Source organism: Ambystoma mexicanum, chromosome 13 (assembly GCF_040938575.1).
Source record: "Ambystoma mexicanum isolate Mex_15411 chromosome 13, UKY_AmexF1_1, whole genome shotgun sequence".
Taxonomy (NCBI): Eukaryota; Metazoa; Chordata; class Amphibia; order Caudata; family Ambystomatidae; genus Ambystoma; species Ambystoma mexicanum.
In genome coordinates this window covers 401127370-401146091 of record NC_090938.1, presented here as the reverse complement: position 1 = coordinate 401146091, position 18722 = coordinate 401127370, and the positions used below count along the sequence as shown (strand labels likewise).

Sequence of the window (18722 nt, the reverse complement as noted above, 5' to 3'; positions counted from 1 at the left end):
ATTTAACACTCGATCCTGCCAACTTGCCCAGACTTTTTCCATTGCTTTTAAAATATTGTAAAGTCTACATTACAGGTGATATGCTGTTTGCCCTGCATCCAATGGCATTCTGACTTCACTTCTTTTCATGAAGTCGGGTCCAACCTCTTTGTCAAGAATATTTGATCAAATCTCTCTGCATGGGGTAGAGGAAACCATTATATAGAACGGGGTCGTGGACATGTTGCAGGGTCAAACATGTTATCCCCCATGTGAACCGCCACCCCGGATGTGCTATGAAGAGCATTGTCATTGTTTCCATTGGGCAGAAGGTTAGTGGGTCAGGCAGATCTAGTAGCGGGAGTGAACCTGGCGAGACTACTTTATTGGACAGTTTCCACCATTCACTCCCTGACGATGAGGGCTCTCTTAGCCGGTTTCTGGTCCTTGTCTTGGTTCAGGGGTATATGTCGTGTATATAAGTCACCAAGCCTCACCCCACCTGGGGTGCCTCAGTTATTGGTGTCGGGATTGTGCACTCATTAACATACGCTCCAAATAAGTACCCTCTCAAGGGCTTTTTTCTGTAGGCCTAGTATAGATTTGTGATCTGCCTGCATGGCAGTTATTATATTGGGTATATGTGGTCCTGGAGCGTGTGGGTTCTTTGAGTCTTGGGCTAATCCTTTTGACACTGCTTCAGCAGCCAATTGTCCAAAGCATTCTGATGTGGATGGCATGGATGCCTTTTGTACAGAGCCCACCACAGCGGAATTTACAACATATCGCCCAACATTTGAAAACAGTTAAGAGAGAGATGTAGTACCAGAAAGATGTAGTAGACTTGTTTTTTCCCATTGACTTGCAATGGATGAAAATCAATTTACGGCAGGGCAAAGTTAACATTTTTTGTCAAATATCAACATATTGGGCTGAAAAATGTGGAGACTTCCCACAGCGTCTTCCGTAAAAAAAAACAGGAAGCTTGTTTGGTGTGTTCCCAGCTAGTGAGATAGATTTATCAACGAAATCTGCAGTGCTGTCCCTCTATGCTTCCCCTTCTTCTCCTGACCCTTCAAGCTCTCGTTGAGCATGTTCATGACGCATTCAGTTTAGGTAAGGAAGAATGTCAGCAGTCTAGTTTCCCGGGGCTCTACCAGCCAGCGCACAAGGTCCTTTACTTTTAGGCGAAGTGTACCGGCATGCAGAGCATGAATTCACGAAAGGACGTGCTCCTTGGAAACTCTTTGGCTGATTCCATTAGCTTTTCCTGGACCCACTACAAATGGAAATGGAAAAACATAGTATGAACTAGTACACACCTGTGTGCAACAAAACCTGCACCTCATACTGCTAGCAATGGGTCTCTATGTCCGTCGCCTTCCTAGTTTCCAACAACAGGAAGTCATATAAGCATAAAACAGTCACTTGACGGGTGAAGTAGAGCTTTTGTTCCTTAGTAAGAATTTCTGCACCACCTTTGCCTTACTTCCCCTTTCCTCAGTCCTCTCCCTTTTTTATCAGGCTAAACTCGTCCCCACAAGAATCCCCGGCCTTGTGCCGTTTCCGATGGGAGAAGCTGACCTTTTAATTCCTTTAGTAAAAGCCCCCTTCGCCACCCTGCTTCAGAAAGGGAGGGGCGGGGGGCTCCCCAATTCTATTTGTACTTGTCATGTAGGCCCCAATCTCCCCTACCCTGATCCTCTATGGATTGCCTGCCATTGCTGCAGTATTAACGGCCTGGGAGAGTGCCATTCATGACCGAGAGCTGCTGGGCCAACCTCTTATCCTTAAAACAGACCCCTTCCCTCTCTTCTATTCCGGAGCGTGTTGTTCAAGAAAACCTTGATAATCCAAGCTTTTCCTTGATTCCTTTCTTCTCCCTTGACCATCTTTCTGGCACTTAAGTAGCGTTTTACCAAACCCACACTAATACCTACCCAGCGTCCCCCAGCCAAAGCTACTCGTTTATTGTCCCTGGATGGATTGAACGGCTGAGTTGGCCTTGCCGACCTGTTCACCCACAGAACCCCAGTTTCAATGTTAACGATGTCCCCAATGCATTGCCTAACACCTTATTTTAGAGAATGATGCCTTGCCCCAATTTATCTTGCAGCTTTGGCCATGCTTGACACGTGACACCCAGTCATAACTTTAGCAACCTCGCTAACCCCTGTGTCATCCGCCTGATGACTTCATTCCTGCACATGCCTTTTGTTCCCCACTTGACCAAACTTGACCCTCGCTCCGCTGAGTTATTCCGACTAAAATGACATCTGTCTTTCGAATGAATCAATTCTTCCCAGAGGATTGTGTGCTTCAGCGCCCCTCCAGCTCCGTCTTTACTTCCTTTCTTGTTAAGCTGCTCCAAACCTAGCCCCATTCAAGCTCCAAATGTATCCTGTCTATTATCTATACCCATGTGCTATGTTGTTATGCCAGATGCCCCTGGGGTGTTATTTGAGAGATCCCCGATTTGTTGCCGATTTTCCCCAGTGCACAATCATTATTAAGTTGTGCTGTATATTCATATCCTTCCTGTTCGCCTCTGCAGCTCAATGGGTAACCCGGGCCCTCTTGCCTGCTTCAGTGCCATTACAAAAACCAGACCTTGGAATGATATGGTACCTCCCCCCCCCCAAGACCCAAACCTGACCAACCGGCCTACTGGGGTATACCCTCTTGTGCATCTACCTTGGGGGATCAGACACTGACCAGGGGACTTCATGAACCTTCACCTCCTGCCCAGATCAGACATACCCCTTACCATGACTACGAGTTACCAACCGAATCCCCCTGTGGTCAGAAGTTCCAGGAGCCAACCTGCCCTCCTCTCCTTCGCGGGCCATAGCACAAATATATTCCCTCTGCTTTATGTTAAAATGTGCCACCTTGACAAAGGTTTACTCCTACACCTGCGGCACAGGCCCCCGCCAACTGACCATCAGCATCCAGTTGTAAGCAAGAAACGAGTCAATTTCCACCCCATTTGAAGTTAGCCCCTACGCATACAGCTGTGAGCGCTAAACTAGCCAGTTTCCTCACCTTTGGTGCCTGCCGCTTATATGGGGCTTGGCCCGCCCCTTTCTTTTGTTGCCCTTTTCGCGGGCTTTCCCAGCGCTTTTGGCATGTTTTAGGCTTATCCCTCCCCCTTACCAAAGGAGGAGGAGGACCCTACCCCGGTTATCGGGGTGCCTCCTCCATCCTATTCTGTCTTCTCCGTCGTCACCTTCATTACTGGGGTGAGAAGGTTATGTTTCTGCCCAATAGAACATCTAATCAATTGGTCATTGTTGCCAGAACACCGCGACCAGAGATCAGACTAGGCCAGATTGATTGTCCTCTGTTGCCTATACACCAGATTCTGAATGTATCAGCGGGCGTTGGGCGCTCGTGGGAGGCAATAAAGGCTTTCATGACCTGCTAGTGCCACATCTCTAGGGCTGAGTAAATTTGCAAAAACGGTGGATAGTGGGATGCGGCAGCGGCGCAGACAGGGAGGGCCTGAGCGGGCAAGGCCCCCCCAACATCTTGAAATATGCACTCCGCAGCGCTCTGTGGGCATTTACAGATGCGGTGGACCCAACTACATTAGCTTCAAGCTCCACTTGTTAGACAATCCTGGCTCTGCCTCTGGTGGGATGAGTATGTTACCGTAATATGCTACAACTGTCGTTTGAATTTGAAGTGGGCATTTGGTAGTGTAGCTTGGACACGAGACAGCACTTAAGGAGACTTATTTGAAGACTATATTGATGCTGCACCTTTATTTTGCATCCGGCTAGTGGACAGGGATGTTTTGTCAAATAGCGCAGACTGCAGATATGGCGCAGAGACATGTCCATATATAGCTGAGTTTAAGGGGAAAGAGTCGGTGGGAAGGGAAACAAGTGTGGGTGGTGATCTTTTCAGGCTCTTTTTCGTTGGTTACTTTACAACGGGATCATTCCTAAGGCGGAAGAAAAACCGTGGGAGGACAGCTCAGGGGCAATGCGTGGAGCACCACAGGTTCGATCCCCGGGTCCGTGCTTAGAAACCGCTTGGTATTAAGCGTGTTATAAATAACCAATTGCAATTACAATCTTAGGCTGCTAGATATAGGACACTAATACTTCAGTAAGCACAGAGTCATAGTGTGATGTTCAGTAGGGGCATAGCGTACCTATGCTCATTATAACGGCAATAGTAATCTAGATGTGGCTGTGTTTAAGCCTCTAGGGATAGCAAAACCATAAATTATTGCTTTTATCTTCTTCCAGATAAACTCTATGGACGATAACGGAGTGGTGGCTGGGGACTGGTCCGGGGATTATTCCGCAGGCACCAACCCAACTGCCTGGGTGGGCAGTGTTGACATCCTGCTCAGGTACCACCAGACGGGAGCGCCGGTGAAGTTTGGCCAATGCTGGGTGTTCTCTGGAGTCTGCACCACAGGTACCAGGAAGGGGGCACTCTTCACCTCCTGCATTCTATCTCTCGCGCAACACTTCAATATTGCGTCCAAATACATGCAAACCATAGCGCTCAGACAACACTAAGCACACCCTTGCTGCATTTCATACAACACAGCAGTCATCACATTTCACCGCAACCACACATATCTCACTACACAACTAACACTCCACACCAGAAGCCTAAGCAAAGCCCATACAAAACGCACACCATCTGTCACAGAACCATAACAAACACCCCTCACCTTTCACACACACAGCACACCCTAACACAAAAGTAAATTCATATTATACACTCTTCAGTATCCACTGTGCATCAGAACACAAAGCACAATGCACATCAAAAACAGGCACCTATCACCCAACTACTCACACTGTAGGCAACACAACTCCCAGAACACCCTATATTGGTCACACCTCAACTCTTTACACATTACCGCGCATAACACTCACTGCATCCCATGTCATCCACACCTCACCAGTCGCACGTCACACCACAACACTATTCCCACAAATGTTTCATTTCAAACACCCACACTAAACCATAAAGAATTGCCACACACCAAGATGAACTTGCATTATGGCTTTTATTCCTGCCCTGGTGCATGGTAGGGCCTGGCCTATGCTACATGAAACCTTGAATATCCACTTAACCATACCACCAAAACATACACCAAGCACACCTCATAAGATACTCAAGGTATCGCTCACCACAGTGGCAGCCCCTTATACCACCCAAATTACACTTGAGAAAGTCAGTTTCCAAAGAGATAAATGGAGTTTGAGTGATGGACTGTGAAGCAAAGTGGTGAAGGTTTGCAAAGGAACCATTGATGTTGAGCATCATCCCTAACTCTGGTCTGTCTGTCTCCAAAGTTCTCCGATGCTTAGGTATCCCAGGCCGCAGCATCACTAACTTTGCCTCCGCCCATGACACCGACGCCAACCTATCTCTCGACGTCTACTTTGACAAAGACATGAAGCCGCTGGAGGACAAGAACACGGACTCCGTATGGTGAGTGACTGCAGTGGATACTGACTTGTTTCTGATTGACAGCTGGGCAGCTAAGCAGTGATTCCATGTGGTGAGTGATTCCTGAACTTGGTGACTATGTGAGTAACCAAGACAAGCGAGTGAAAATGGAAAGTAGCATGGCTCGATGTGGTGATTGACTGTGGGTTTGTTTATTTGTTTGTTTGTTTGTTTATTTATTTGTTGTGCGCGCCGGACCCTCGAGTAGCAGGGCGCATAAGACAAGGAGGTTTACAACTTAGATGCAGAAAGGTTACGGTTACAACATATGACAGAAAAACAGGAGATTTTGGCTCCACATGGTGAGGCATGTACAATACAGAAAATGCGCAGCCACACATTCAATTTATAGCTAACGTTTGCATAGTAACAGGTCAGTCTATAACAGGTGAAATGCATGTAGTGGTGAGTGGGAGAGTGACCGTTATATGGCATTTTCGGTAAGCCATTTTGTAGTGTTTGTTCTGAATTTGTTGAATGTTAGGTCAGATCTAAGTGCCTGGGGTAGGGAGTTCCACAGTAGAGCTGCCTTGACAGGGAAGCTGGAACCTCCGATTGTGGTCAGTTTAAATCTGGGCACTAAAAGGGAATTAGGGCTGACTGTTCTGGTGAGTCTAGTAGGGTTTTTTCTAGTAAATCGTTCTATAAGGTATTGGGGGGCTTTGTTGTTTAGGCATTTATGGATGAGGGATGCGGTTTTAAGGTTGATTTTTTCTTGGGTAGAGAGCCATTTGTGATTGCATATTTCAGAGATATGTGCCCTTCTCGGGATGATTAAGGCCGCTCTGAGTGTATTGTTTTGGAGCACTTGTATTCTGTTGATTATTTGTTTGGAAGTCCCTATAAAGAGGGAGTTGCAATAGTCTAATTTTGATAAGATGAGGGCTCTAGCTAGGATAAGACAGCTGTCTTCTGATAAGAATTGTTTACCGGCTCATATTAATTTGCATGTATAGGCCGTGGATGAGGCCAGTGAATTCACCTGTTTGGTAAAGGAGAGAGTCGAGTCAAGTTAAAAACCTAGAGTTTTTACTTCTTTAGCTACCTTAATAGTGTTCCCATCGATGATAAATGCAAAATAGTTTTGGTTGAGTTTAGAGATACGGGCAGCAGTGCCCAGGATGATAAGCTCTGTTTTGTCATCGTTCAAGCAGAGGCCGTGGTTGGCCATCCATGCTTGAACGATGCTATAGACTCTGTTCACCAAAGCCAGATCTTCCCCATAATCCCCGGTAAGTGGTAGGAGAATCTGAGTATCATCTGCATAGTTAGTGTAGGTGATACCCAGATTGTCAAGATCGTCAAAGAGTGGCTTGGTGAAGATGTTGTAGAGTGTTGGCGAGACGCATGATCCCTGGGGCACTCCGCAGGTGATGGGTATCGGGACTACTGCTGCTGAAGGGGAGAATACCCTCATGGCCCTGTCGCTGAGGAATGATTGTTTCCAGACTATGGCCTCTCCTGAGAAGTGGGCCGCCGAGTCCAGGTGATTGCATAGGACTTTATGGTCCACCAGGTCAAAGGCGGCTGAGAGGTCTAGTAGGAGGAGGAGAGCTACTTTGCCCTCGTCTCTGAGGGTGTCTATTTGGGCCTTCAAGTCAATAAGGGCAGTCTCTGTGCCATGTAAGGGTCGGAAGCCGGATTGGCGGACGCCCAGGAGCTGGTTCACCTCAAGGAAGTTCTGAATTTGGGTGTAAGCTACCTTGTCTAGTATTTTTAGTAGGAAGGGCACCGTGGTGATGGGCTTATAGTTTGTGGGAATGTTAGGGTCCAGTGTTTGTTTTTTCAATAGGGGGAGTACCCAGGATTCCTTTAGATTACGTGGAATGGTGCCTGTGGTAAAGGAGGCATTGATGAGTTTTGTGATAAAGGGAGCTAGATCTCTAGCAGCGTCCTTGATCAATTGTGCTGGGCATTGGTCTCCTTTGCAATTAGATGGTTTGAGAGCCAGAATAGTTTTCTCTACTTCAGTTACTGTGACCTTAGAGAAGCTGAATTGGGTACATTCATTGAGTTTGGGTTTAAGGATTTTGTCCCCGGGGATTTGGGTTTTGGCTGGTAATGAGGCTTTCTTTAGTGCAATTTTAGTTTGGAGGTTGGATACTTTAGTGGTGAGAGCCAGCTGTATGTCAGTGCACCAGGTTTTATCTTTGATAGAGTCATCCTGTACAGCGATAGGCATTTCCAGTTCTTTTAGGATGGAAAAGAGCTCCTTCTTGCTAGAATTGGCTTGGGTAATCCTATTGTAATATGTTTCTTGTTTGGCCAGGATGATGTCCTTTTTGTATTGCTTAGAGATGTTTGTTAGATTGGATTTGTTTTCAGCGGTAGGATGCAGGTTCCATATTGTTTGGCATTTTCTTTTTTGAAGTCTTAGGTTTTTTAGGTGGGGAGTAATCCGAACGTTTAGGTGCTTTCTTGGTTTACTATTCCTAAATTTAAGCGGAGCGACGCTGTCAAGAGCGATGGTCCTGGCATTATTGAATTCCTCCACTAGAAGGTCTGGATCAGTATCTTCTGGTAAGGAGTTAAGTTTAGGTAGGATATGGGGCAGGATATTATCTGCTGTAATATTTTTCTTATTTCTAGTTAGAGTGGGTACGGCTGGGGGGGTGTTGGAGCTATGGGTCTTTTAGTGTTGATAGTGAAAGAGATTAGATGGTGGTCCGTCCATATTTGGGGGGCAATAGTTATTATGGAGGGGTTACAATTGTGACTGGCGATCCAATCAAGAGTTCTCCCTTTGGCATGGGTGGGAGTATTCACCTTCTGCGTGAAACCTAGTTCTGCTAAGGTGTTGGCTACTGCAGTGGCCTGGTGATCATTGGTATCATTGTAACCTAAGTTGAAGTCTCCTAGCACTAAAGTTTGTAAGGAGTTTTTTAGCTTCTTTGAGATAACAGTTGTGATATCTTCGTTAAAGGAGCTGATAGGGCCTGGGGGTCTGTAGAGGAGATGGATGTTTAATGTTTGTGAATTGGCAGTGGGTAGTTTGATGGAAAGAAATTCACAAGATTTAAGGTTGGGTGTGGAGGTGATTCTCATGGATAGATTAGTTTTGGCGATAATCGCTATTCCTCCACCACGTGCATCTGGTCTGTCAGCTCTGAGGATCGTATAATTGTCTGGGACTGCTAGAGTAAGTGCAGGACCTGCTGCATCGTGGAGCCACGATTCCGTAATGGCGATGAAGTCAAGGTAATTTTCCCGGATAATGTCCGCTATGTCTGTAGCGTGAGCGACTAACGATCTGGCATTAATTAAAGCAGCTTTTAGGTCGGGTTCTGGTGGAACTATAGGCGGCAGTTTGGCAGTAGGCTTATTTCTTTTGGGATGAGGTTTACGGCTGTGGCGGTCGGTAGTTTCTAGAGGTAGAGGTAGTTTCGGACGGAGGTGGTCCAGGTTAATGTATTTATTAATGGGTTCGAATATTTTAGGGAGTCGAGCCCGGAGTCTATGGTTCCTCTGTGCTAAGATGCAAGGGGTTGTGAGTATTGATTGTATGTGGACTCCTGGGTCCTCGAAAGGCTGGAAGGTTAGCATGGTGATGTAGGCAGTGGTAATGAGTATAATTATCAGATTATGGAGTGATACTCGGAGTGCTGGGTTAGGCATGTAAGAGTACATAGTGTTACTCCTGGTTAAGCTAGGGCCTGTTGTTCCCTGCATTGATCGAGTATTAGCAATGGCGGGGTAGGCTATGTGTAGGGGAGATGGACTAGATGCAGCAGTTAGATACTAGGCTAGATGCAGCAGTTAGATACTAGGCAGAGTAGGCTAGGAACAACCATCAAGTAATAAACTCAGATATTAGGCTAGATGCAGCAATCAAATACTGGGCTAAATGCAGCAACAAATATTAGGCTGAGTGCAGCAAACAGATATTGGGCTAGATACAACAATCAAATATTAGGCTAGATGCATCAATCAAATACTGGGCTAAATTCAGCAACAAATATTAGGCTGAGCGCAGCAATCAAATATTGGGCTAGATACAGCAATCAAATATTAGGCTAGATGCATCAATCAAATACTGAGCTAAATGCAACAACAAATATTAGGCTGAACGCGGCAGTCAGAATTAGGCTAGATGCAGCAATCAAAAACTGAGCTAAATGCAGCAACAGATATTGGGCTAAATGCAGCAACAAATATTGGGCTGAACGCAGCAATCAAATATTAGGCTAGATGCAGCAATCAAATATTAGGCTAGATGCAGCAACCAAATATTAGGCTAGATGCAGCAACAGATATTAGGCTAAGTATAAACAATCAGATATTTGGCTGACTGCAGTGATCAGGCAGTACAGAGTATGACACAGCTAGAATCAGATTTCAAACCTAACAGGTGGTGTAGCGCAGAAGGCGGTACAGTTAGATTAAATTGACTGTTTAGAAAGGATGCACATTGAAATATTGAGGCTGAACGTTATAGGCAGGTAAAGAGTACTTACAGTACTGCCACAAAGAATAGGCATTGAAAATGCGTGGTGCAGGGTCATGTAGCAGACCGCACAGTGCGCTAACTGGTTTGTCCATGTATGGGGCTCCAACACGGAACTTCGGTAGGGGCATGCAAGTTGGGAGTAGCGCTCCCATGCGCCGAACAGGCGCAAAAACAGGGCCCTTAGCCGCGGCCCTTCGCCGGAAGGGCTGCAGCCGGCTCCTTTCGCCTGCCGGCGGAAACGTACACAGAAGGACACAAGGGTTGCTAGGCAACGCTAATTGTTGCCGCGAGCGGGTTGTGGGCGGCCATTTCGGAGTGAGGCGTTTTCGGTTGCTGGAACTGCAGCAATGTGATGCACGGAAGGAAACGTGCTTAACAGTTCAGCATCTGCGCTCGGGTTTCTAACCTGCTTCAGTGCAGGGCCAGAGTCGCTGTGGAAAGCCGTCTGGCATCTGGATGGCTGCTGGGGGGTTGAAGGCTGCTCCTGCTCCTGTTGAAGGGTGGACAACAACCCCATGTGGTTGCTGGCTGCCATTGTTAGGTGGATACCGATGGAGTGACTTCACACACATAAGGCTTCCTGTAACATTGCAACCCTTGTTACCCTGCAGGAATTATCACGTCTGGAATGACTGCTGGATGACACGCCCTGACCTGCCTTCTGGATATGACGGTTGGCAGGCCCTGGATGCAACTCCCCAGGAGACCAGCAGTGGTAAGTTAAGCCGGAGGCCCATCACCCATTATTAGGACAATGATAGGGCTTCCAAGTCACCTGCTTTATGTCATCCATTGATTTACGAACCACAGGAAGTGGTTCTGTGTATGTGAAATCAGTGTACTGCTCACGTCAACAAGACATAGGCCTGCGAATGTGAAGTGACAAAGAACGTACATCTTGCTGCAATAGAATGAGGCACCGTCCCAGTGGGTGATTCTGCGCATGTACAGAGGCACAGATTCTACACCTCCCTTCAAAAGCAGGTGGCTCTGTACACATGTCAAGGCACAGTCCATCAAGTCCAAGAAAACAGAAAGTGTCTCTATGCATGCACAAAGAAACCCTTTGCGTAGCATTAACACATGGAAAAGTTCTATGCGTCCCTCAAATGGAATGAATGCTATCAAGCACATTCACTCTGCCCTTTCAGTGAAAGAATGCCACCAAGAATATTTATCGTGTCCTTTCAGTAAAGGAATGACATGGAACACTTTCACTGTGTGCCTCTAGGTGAACACAATGATCTGGGGCACAGGCACATTCATTGTGTCTCTCTAGGTGGAATGATAAACCTGAAGCACTATGATTGATTGCCACCAGGTTAAATGTATGACATGGGGCACATTAACTGTATCGCTCTGAGTGAAATCGATGGCATCGAGCTCTTTCACATTATCCCTAAAGGCAAATTAATACTAAAGGGTGCATATAGTGGGTCCCTCCATGCTGAATGTATAACATGGAGCACATTCACTGTGTCCACTCAGAGTGAATGAATGAAATGTAGCACATTCACTGTGTCCGCTCAGAGTGAATGAATGAAATGGAGCACATTCACTGTGTCCTCTCAGAATGGTTGAATGAAATTGAGCACATTCACTGTGTCCACTCAGAATGATTGAATGAAATGGAGCACATTCACTGTGCCCACTCAGAGTGAATGAATGAAATGGAGCACACTCACTGTATTGCTCTGGGTGAAATTGATGGCATGGAGCTCTTTCACATTATCCCTAAAGGCAAATTAATACTAAAGGGTGCATATAGTGGGTCCCTCCATGCTGAATGCACGACATGGAGCACTTTCACTGTGTCCACTCAGAGTGAATTAATGAAATGTAGCACATTCACTGTGTCCGCTCAGAGTGAATGAATGAAATGGAGCACATTCACTGTGTCCACTCAGAGTGAATGAATGAAATGGAGCACATTTACTGTGTCCACTCGGAGTGAATGAATGAAATGGAACACATTAACTGTGTCCACTTAGAGTGAATGAATGAAATGGAGCACATTCACTGTGTCCACTCAGAGTGAATGAATGAAATGGAGCACATTCACTGTGTCCGTTCAGAGTGAATGAATGAAATGGGACATATTCGCTGTATCGTTCTGGGTGAAATCGATGGCATGGTGCTCTTTCACATTATCTGTAGACGTGAATGAATACTATTGGGTGCATATAGTGGGTCCCTCCATGCTGAATGCACGACATGGAGCATCTTCACTGTGTCCACTAAGAGTGAATTAATGAAATGTTAATGAAATGGAGCAGATTCACTGTGTCTACTCAGAGTGAATGAATGAATGAATGAAACAGAGCACATTAACTGTGTCCACTCAGAGTGAATGAATTAAATGGAGATTGAGTGTGTCCGCTCAGAGTGAATGAATGAAATGGAGCACATTCACTGTGCCCACTCAGTGTGAACAAATGAAATGGCGCACATTCACTGTGTCTGCTCAGAGTGAATGAATGAAATGGAACACATTAACTGTGTCCACTCAGAGTGAACAAATGAAATGGAGCACATTCACTGTGTCCGCTCAGAGTGTATGAATGAAATGGAGCACATATAACTGCGTCCACTCAGAGTGAATGAATGAAATGGAGCACATTCACTGTGTCCGCTCAGTGAAGTGAATGACATGGAGGGGCATTCACTGTGCCTTTCTGGGTTAATGAATGGCGTGGATTGCCTTCACTGTGCCCCACCAGGCAAATGGACGGCACAGAGCTCATTCACGGTGTCCCTCAGGGCTGAATGAATGATAAAGGGCAATTGCACAATGGCCCTCCAGAGTGAATGAATATTAGAGCGATGTAAAAACAAGTGAAGGGTATAAAGATGACAAAGACTGGAACTGCATCGCTCACCTCATTTCAATTGCTCTTCTTTCCTCACTTTTCCAGGAATTTATCGCTGTGGGCCTTGTCCCCTCCCAGCCATTAAGAATGGCCTGGTTTATGTGAAGTTTGATGCTCCCTTCATATTTGCTGAGGTAAGTAATACCCCCATGGCTCTTCTCCTTCCTGATCTAGTCATAGGTAGACCTGTCTCCCCTGACCGCATTATACATTTCCATGGGCCTGGGTCTGTCTGTCCTATCTCAAAGGTTTCTGACCCCCTGGATTTGTCATCCCTACCTCCCCATATTTCTGCCACATGGGCAAGGGTTATAGCTCTCTCTGGGTCTGGCACTTTGAGGGTAGGGGTGGGGGAGTTATCCCTCGCTGTACATCTCCCACATCAGAGTGGCCTGTACCTCCCACTGGGTCTACCATGTCAGAAAAACCTTACCTTTCCCTCTGGGTCTGCCTTCTGGGTTAGGTCTCTCACTCCCCCTTTGTCTGCCATCTCAGAGATGTCTATTGCTCCCCTGTATCTGCTAAATTGGAGGGGTCCTTCTCTATCCATAGGGTTGCCACTTTGGAGTGGTCTCTTTCTATGGGTCTGTCTATCCCTTTCTATGGGTCTGTCTATCCCTACGAGGAGGAGGTCTGTTGCTCTGACTTGTCTCCCACCTCGAAGGGTATGTCTCTCCATCTAGCTCTGCCACCTCTGAGGGATCTGTCTCTTGCCCCGAGTCTGTAGGGTTATGATTCCCTAGAAAGGTCTCTCCCTCCATGTGGAGGGTTCTCTCCCACCTCAAACGATCTGTGTCTATGCACCTTTGGACAGGTATGAAATATGAAGAGTGCTTCAACTCCTGGATGTAAACGGGATGGGGTCTTCCCTCCATCTTCTGCATTAAAATGGACAAAGGCTCACCTCTATGATTTGGCCTTGGGCATCGGCAGAAGTGGCTTTTGTGGATTATTCAGCCCTGGGGTCTGGATCTCCTTGTCCCTGACTGGTTCCTAGGCCTATTAACAGATTTTACCTGGTCTCCTATTGGCCCCATATCTCACGGCTCTACCCTATCTCATCCTCTGCAGGTGAACAGTGACAAGGTATACTATCAGCAACAGCCAGATGGTAGCTTTAAGAAGGCCTTTGTGGAAGAGAAGGCAGTGGGACATCTCATGAGCACAAAGGCTGTGGGATCCAATGCACGAGAGGACATCACCCACCTGTACAAATATCCTGAAGGTAATGAGACCCCACAATACACCTGTACGTGCATCAGGAAGGGAAGTACACTAAATAACAGAGCTCTCCAGGAATTGCTTATTACAACTTTGCCAGTCTTGAAAAATTGACGGTAATTCCGATACTGCAATTTTTTTTCCAGACTGGCAAAGCACAAGTCTGCCGGGAGGAGCACTGATCAGTTCAGGCCCCCACCGGCAGAAAAATGCCAGAACCCCATCACATGGAGTCCTATGGGACACCATGGGAATGGGAACTTAATGTCACTCCACCACCTGTAATATCCCGGTGATACCGGGATATCAGGCTGCGGAGACGGTAAGGCAGGTTTGGCAATAACCTGCCGGAATTACCAGCAGGTTACGAGCAAACCTGTAATTAGGCCCAAGGGCACCATAAAATCACCTAAATGAGCATCTGAAAATGAAAGAGATCCCAAACTTCAACCATGTAAGCTCCCCAGAGGAAGACAATGGGCCTCATTACGAGGAGGGAGGTAAGGGGTTAACCCCGCTGGTAGAGGTGCCGGAGCCGTTAACCCCTTACCGCTCTATTACGAGGTCCGCTTGCGGGACCCGCTCAGGACGACTGGTTTTACCAGACGTCCTTAGCGGGTCCCGCGAGCGGCCCAGCATGCTAACAACGGGCCCGTCATTAATGGGCCCATTGTTAGCATGCTCCCGCTCAATGGGAATGGGGATGGACCGGATCCGGGTTCCATGAATGGGGAAATACTGGGCCCTCCAAGGTCGGAATGCCTGGTATTTCCCCATCAGGGAACCCGGACCCGAGTTTGGGGGTAGCTATGGCCTTATTAAGGGCATGGCTACCTTCAAACTCGTTATGAGGCCCAATGACACTTGTCAGATCACCCATATAAAGGAACAGATAAACGTTTATAGGGACGTCCTAAAAGTCATCATTACAAGCACCCTCCTAAAGGTATGAAGACCTGAAGAACCCTTAAAGATACCTTAAAGATACCTTAAAGACATGAAGATAGGCAAACCCAAGGAGAAGAAGGCACAAAAAACCTTGCGCAAGCACCCGAAGGGAAGCAGACATTATCAAATCTGCATGAGCATCTACAAGGTACTGAGGCCCAAAGCACACATTTACAAACACCCAGCAGGTAATAGCACCACTTAATACATTTAAACGTCCACCGCAAACAGACACACCTATGTGTGCCCTATAAGGTAAAAGTTCTAAAAACAAACACACTTGTTTCAGTGCCTTGAAGGGAAACGCAAGAAATAAAAACGCAGATAAAGGTATCAAGAAGAAAAGGCACTGTGAGTCACCTTCATGAAAGAGACCAGTAAAACACCCCTGTGCAAGTCCGCTAATAGAAAGTGGACCCCACAACACGCCCGAAGACACAGCCATATTGTTATTAGCCCCCTGGTGTCTTGGTGACCTAACACAGCCTGTTGCAAACTTCTAAAAGATTAAAGCCCCCAAAACACACCTTCATGAGCACCAACAAAGATACAAAGACCCCAAAACATACATACGCGCGCCCCTAAACAAAGGAAGAACCCTAAAACCCTACAGAAGCACCCAGATAGGGAATATACCCCCCACCCCAACATGCCCCCTACGAGTGCCTGAAAGTTATGAAGGCTGAAAAATAGGAATGTCCATGAATTAATCGAATCAGAAATGTTTGAGGGAGAAAAAAACGAAAGTCATTTGAACAAAAATGACTTTCGTTTTTCACTCCCCCGAACATTTCTGGTAAACGCAATCCCCACCCGCTACTTACCTTTTGGCGGAACACTTCACTGTGTGCCGCCCACTCTATCCCTCTGTGACACCGCTTCTCTTCACTTACGTGCATGATAACCGGTGCTGCAGTGTCTTTTTGTTTGTTTTCGTTTTTTTTTTAAACGTTTACTTTTTACTTGGTGGGGGACACCCCCCCCCCCAACCACGAAGCCATAGTAACAAAGAAGGGTGCGGTGGACACCCCAGGTTTCCTTGTTCGCTACAATGGTACCGAGTGTTAGATGTGTTCGGAATTTTCGGCTGTACGTTATTCGAATGGTTATTCAAACACATCTACCATTCGTTTTTTTCCGGTCAATTAAACGGATTCCGAAAAAATACACTTTAGAAATACACTTTTGAGAAGACCAAAGAAATCGGAGCCCAAAAACCTCATGTTTGAATAACCCAAAAGGTATTTAGCACAACAATGATTTAAACCCCATAACCTCTATGCTCAAGCAGCCCATGGGTATGGTAGAAATGTATACGCTCCTTAAAGGTAGGAGAACCCCAAGACTCGGACGTAGATCGGAAAATACCAAAACGCACATTTACGAACACTCCCCAAAACACACATTATGAGGACCCCAAAGATACAAGAAGGTAGAAACACGCTTTTCAGAGCCCTTGGAGTGAAGAGCTTCTCAAAATACAGAAGCAAAAGCTCCCAGAAGCTGTTTTGTTCCCAATCAGTAGCAAGGCAGAACCGTCAGGCTGACCTCTAACAAAGTGTGGCGGCGCCATGAGGTCAAATATGGCGCAGAGAAAATTATATCATCTTAACATTCATTACCAAAACCAGATACATCCAATATAGCGAGTAGGGAGGTGCATTAATCCCCCAGTTATTAAATGGAAATGTCTGTTGAAATCTGTAACGTCACCGTTTTTTTTTTTAAAACTGATAATTACACACGAACGGCTGTCTTCTCACCTTTTTGTCTGATCCGGGGGATTTCTTTTTTGTTTTGAAGCAGACTGGGGCACAGCGTGGACTAGCTCTGTGTGACATGCTTTCATGCTTCCCTGCTCCACTCCAAGAAACCACATGGTTTAACGCCGGCATGTAGGCCTACATTAAACCCATGGATTTCTATCAAATTCGCTTCACGTTTATATCTGGTATAAGCAGTCGAATCCCACAGGAATTAATTGTAAATGTCTCCCGAAACCGTTCATTGCGGAGGCATTTACACTTTTACTGACACCATGGACTTTATAATCCAATTCTCTGTAAATTGCACGAAGGGGACCATCTCAATTGACCCTTATGTGCAAACAGGTCCCCTCCGTGCAATTTTTGTCATTTGCATTAGGAAGTACATAAGGGAGATGTAGAGAGCAGGCGAAATTGCCTTTACGCCACCCTTTTCCGCTTCTCCTGACATTTTTGCATGGCACCAAGTAAAAATTGGGCAGATTCCATGGGAGTCCACAGCCTTTGCGCCAGCATCAAAATCCCCTGCTGGCTTAAATGATGGTGTAGAGGATGGGGGTGACGAAAACGGAAATTCAATTCCATGCCCCCTCTCTGAAAAACGAATTAATCAAAATGTGCCATGACATAAAATACATGTGTACAATTATTATGCATGCATTTGACACATGCATGTTATGCCAAGCCATGAGACACCATGTAAAACCTGCAACCACCAGATCTTGCATGTTTGTTTTTCGTTCTGGTTTCAGAAATGTTTAATATTGCATGGGTGGGACCTATTTGCACATAAGTGCAAAGGGAGCCGGTCGCCTCTGTGCAGACTCCACTTTGGGGAAAATAACCCCTTTATGATTACGCTACACAACAATGTAGAAGTGATAATCCACTGGATTTGAGTAGTTAATCCCTTACCGAATCATATCTCGATATATATCCCTGACATCGGCTCGCGAAGGTCATCTAAACACACTTGCCTGATCACCCCAAAAGAAGGAGGAAGAGCAGGGTGCAAAACATTGAGACAAGGAGCACCCCAAAGGGCTATGGACCACAAAACATATTGCTATATGAATTGGAAAGAAAGGAAAAACCAAGTCCCACCTAAAGGAGCACCTCAAAGGCAAGGCAGCCCAGGCAAGGTAGGCCTCGCGTGCGGTCGCAGCGCTGAGTAAAAAGGAAGGCGTTAAACCAAGTCGTGAGTGGTTTACCCCTTGCTCTTAGGCTCCGGGGAATGTTACAACTCTTTTGCAGGCGAAGTGGGACACAACAGGGGATATACCTTTGTGCCTGCTCACTCGGCCTGCAAAACTACTTTGCTTAACACCAGCATTAGATTTTCATGCTGGCATAAAATTAATGGATTCCTATCGAATGCGCCTGTTTTTAGCACCTGATAAAAGCTTGTGAATTCCACAGGAATAGAATGCCGGGGGCTCTTTTAAGAAGCTGCAGTGCTCAGAAACAAGGCTGTAAATCGCACGAAAATGCCTTACATCAGTCTTCATACTTATGTTACAACTGTGGGTTGTTTTACAAACTTTACCCATTCTCGCCCTGCCCACACAAGCACACAGTTTTGCACATGCATGACACTTTCATGCAGGTGTTAAATATATGGATTCCTATGTAATACACTTGCACTTGGGGCCTGCAAAAAGCAGGAGGGCTCCACAGGAATCCATTGTAAATGCTGTTTGCAAAGTGTCATTTGCAGGTGGCATTTACATCTTCCACAAAACTGACAGTAAAACGATTGGAATGGCAATTACACCTGTTTTTACTCTTTCATTTTCCACCCCGTGTTCTGAATGTGGAAAAAGTATGCAGGGGACACGACTTCACATACGTGATAATGACGGTGATTCTCTGCATGCAATTTACAACTTATTATAGAATTCCCTTGTGTTTGAGAACCCCTCATGTTGCAATGTCAATTCCTCTCCAAGGAAGGGACTCTAAATAAAGCGTGTAAAGCATCCTCATAAGGAAACCCAAAACACACAT

At 46.2% G+C, this 18722-nt stretch overlaps 1 protein-coding gene across 2 annotated transcripts in view; it reads left to right on the top strand.

Annotated features, from left to right (window-relative positions):
- TGM1 (transglutaminase 1) overlaps window positions 1–18722 on the top strand; it is a 140858-nt gene that overhangs the window by 114648 nt on the left and 7488 nt on the right. For both annotated transcript variants that reach the window (XM_069633984.1, XM_069633983.1), the window contains exons 7-11: window positions 4239–4413; window positions 5307–5445; window positions 10522–10625; window positions 12826–12914; window positions 13852–14005. In XM_069633984.1, coding sequence (XP_069490085.1) covers window positions 4239–4413; window positions 5307–5445; window positions 10522–10625; window positions 12826–12914; window positions 13852–14005 — 661 coding nt within the window. The remainder of the gene's footprint in view (window positions 1–4238; window positions 4414–5306; window positions 5446–10521; window positions 10626–12825; window positions 12915–13851; window positions 14006–18722) is intronic.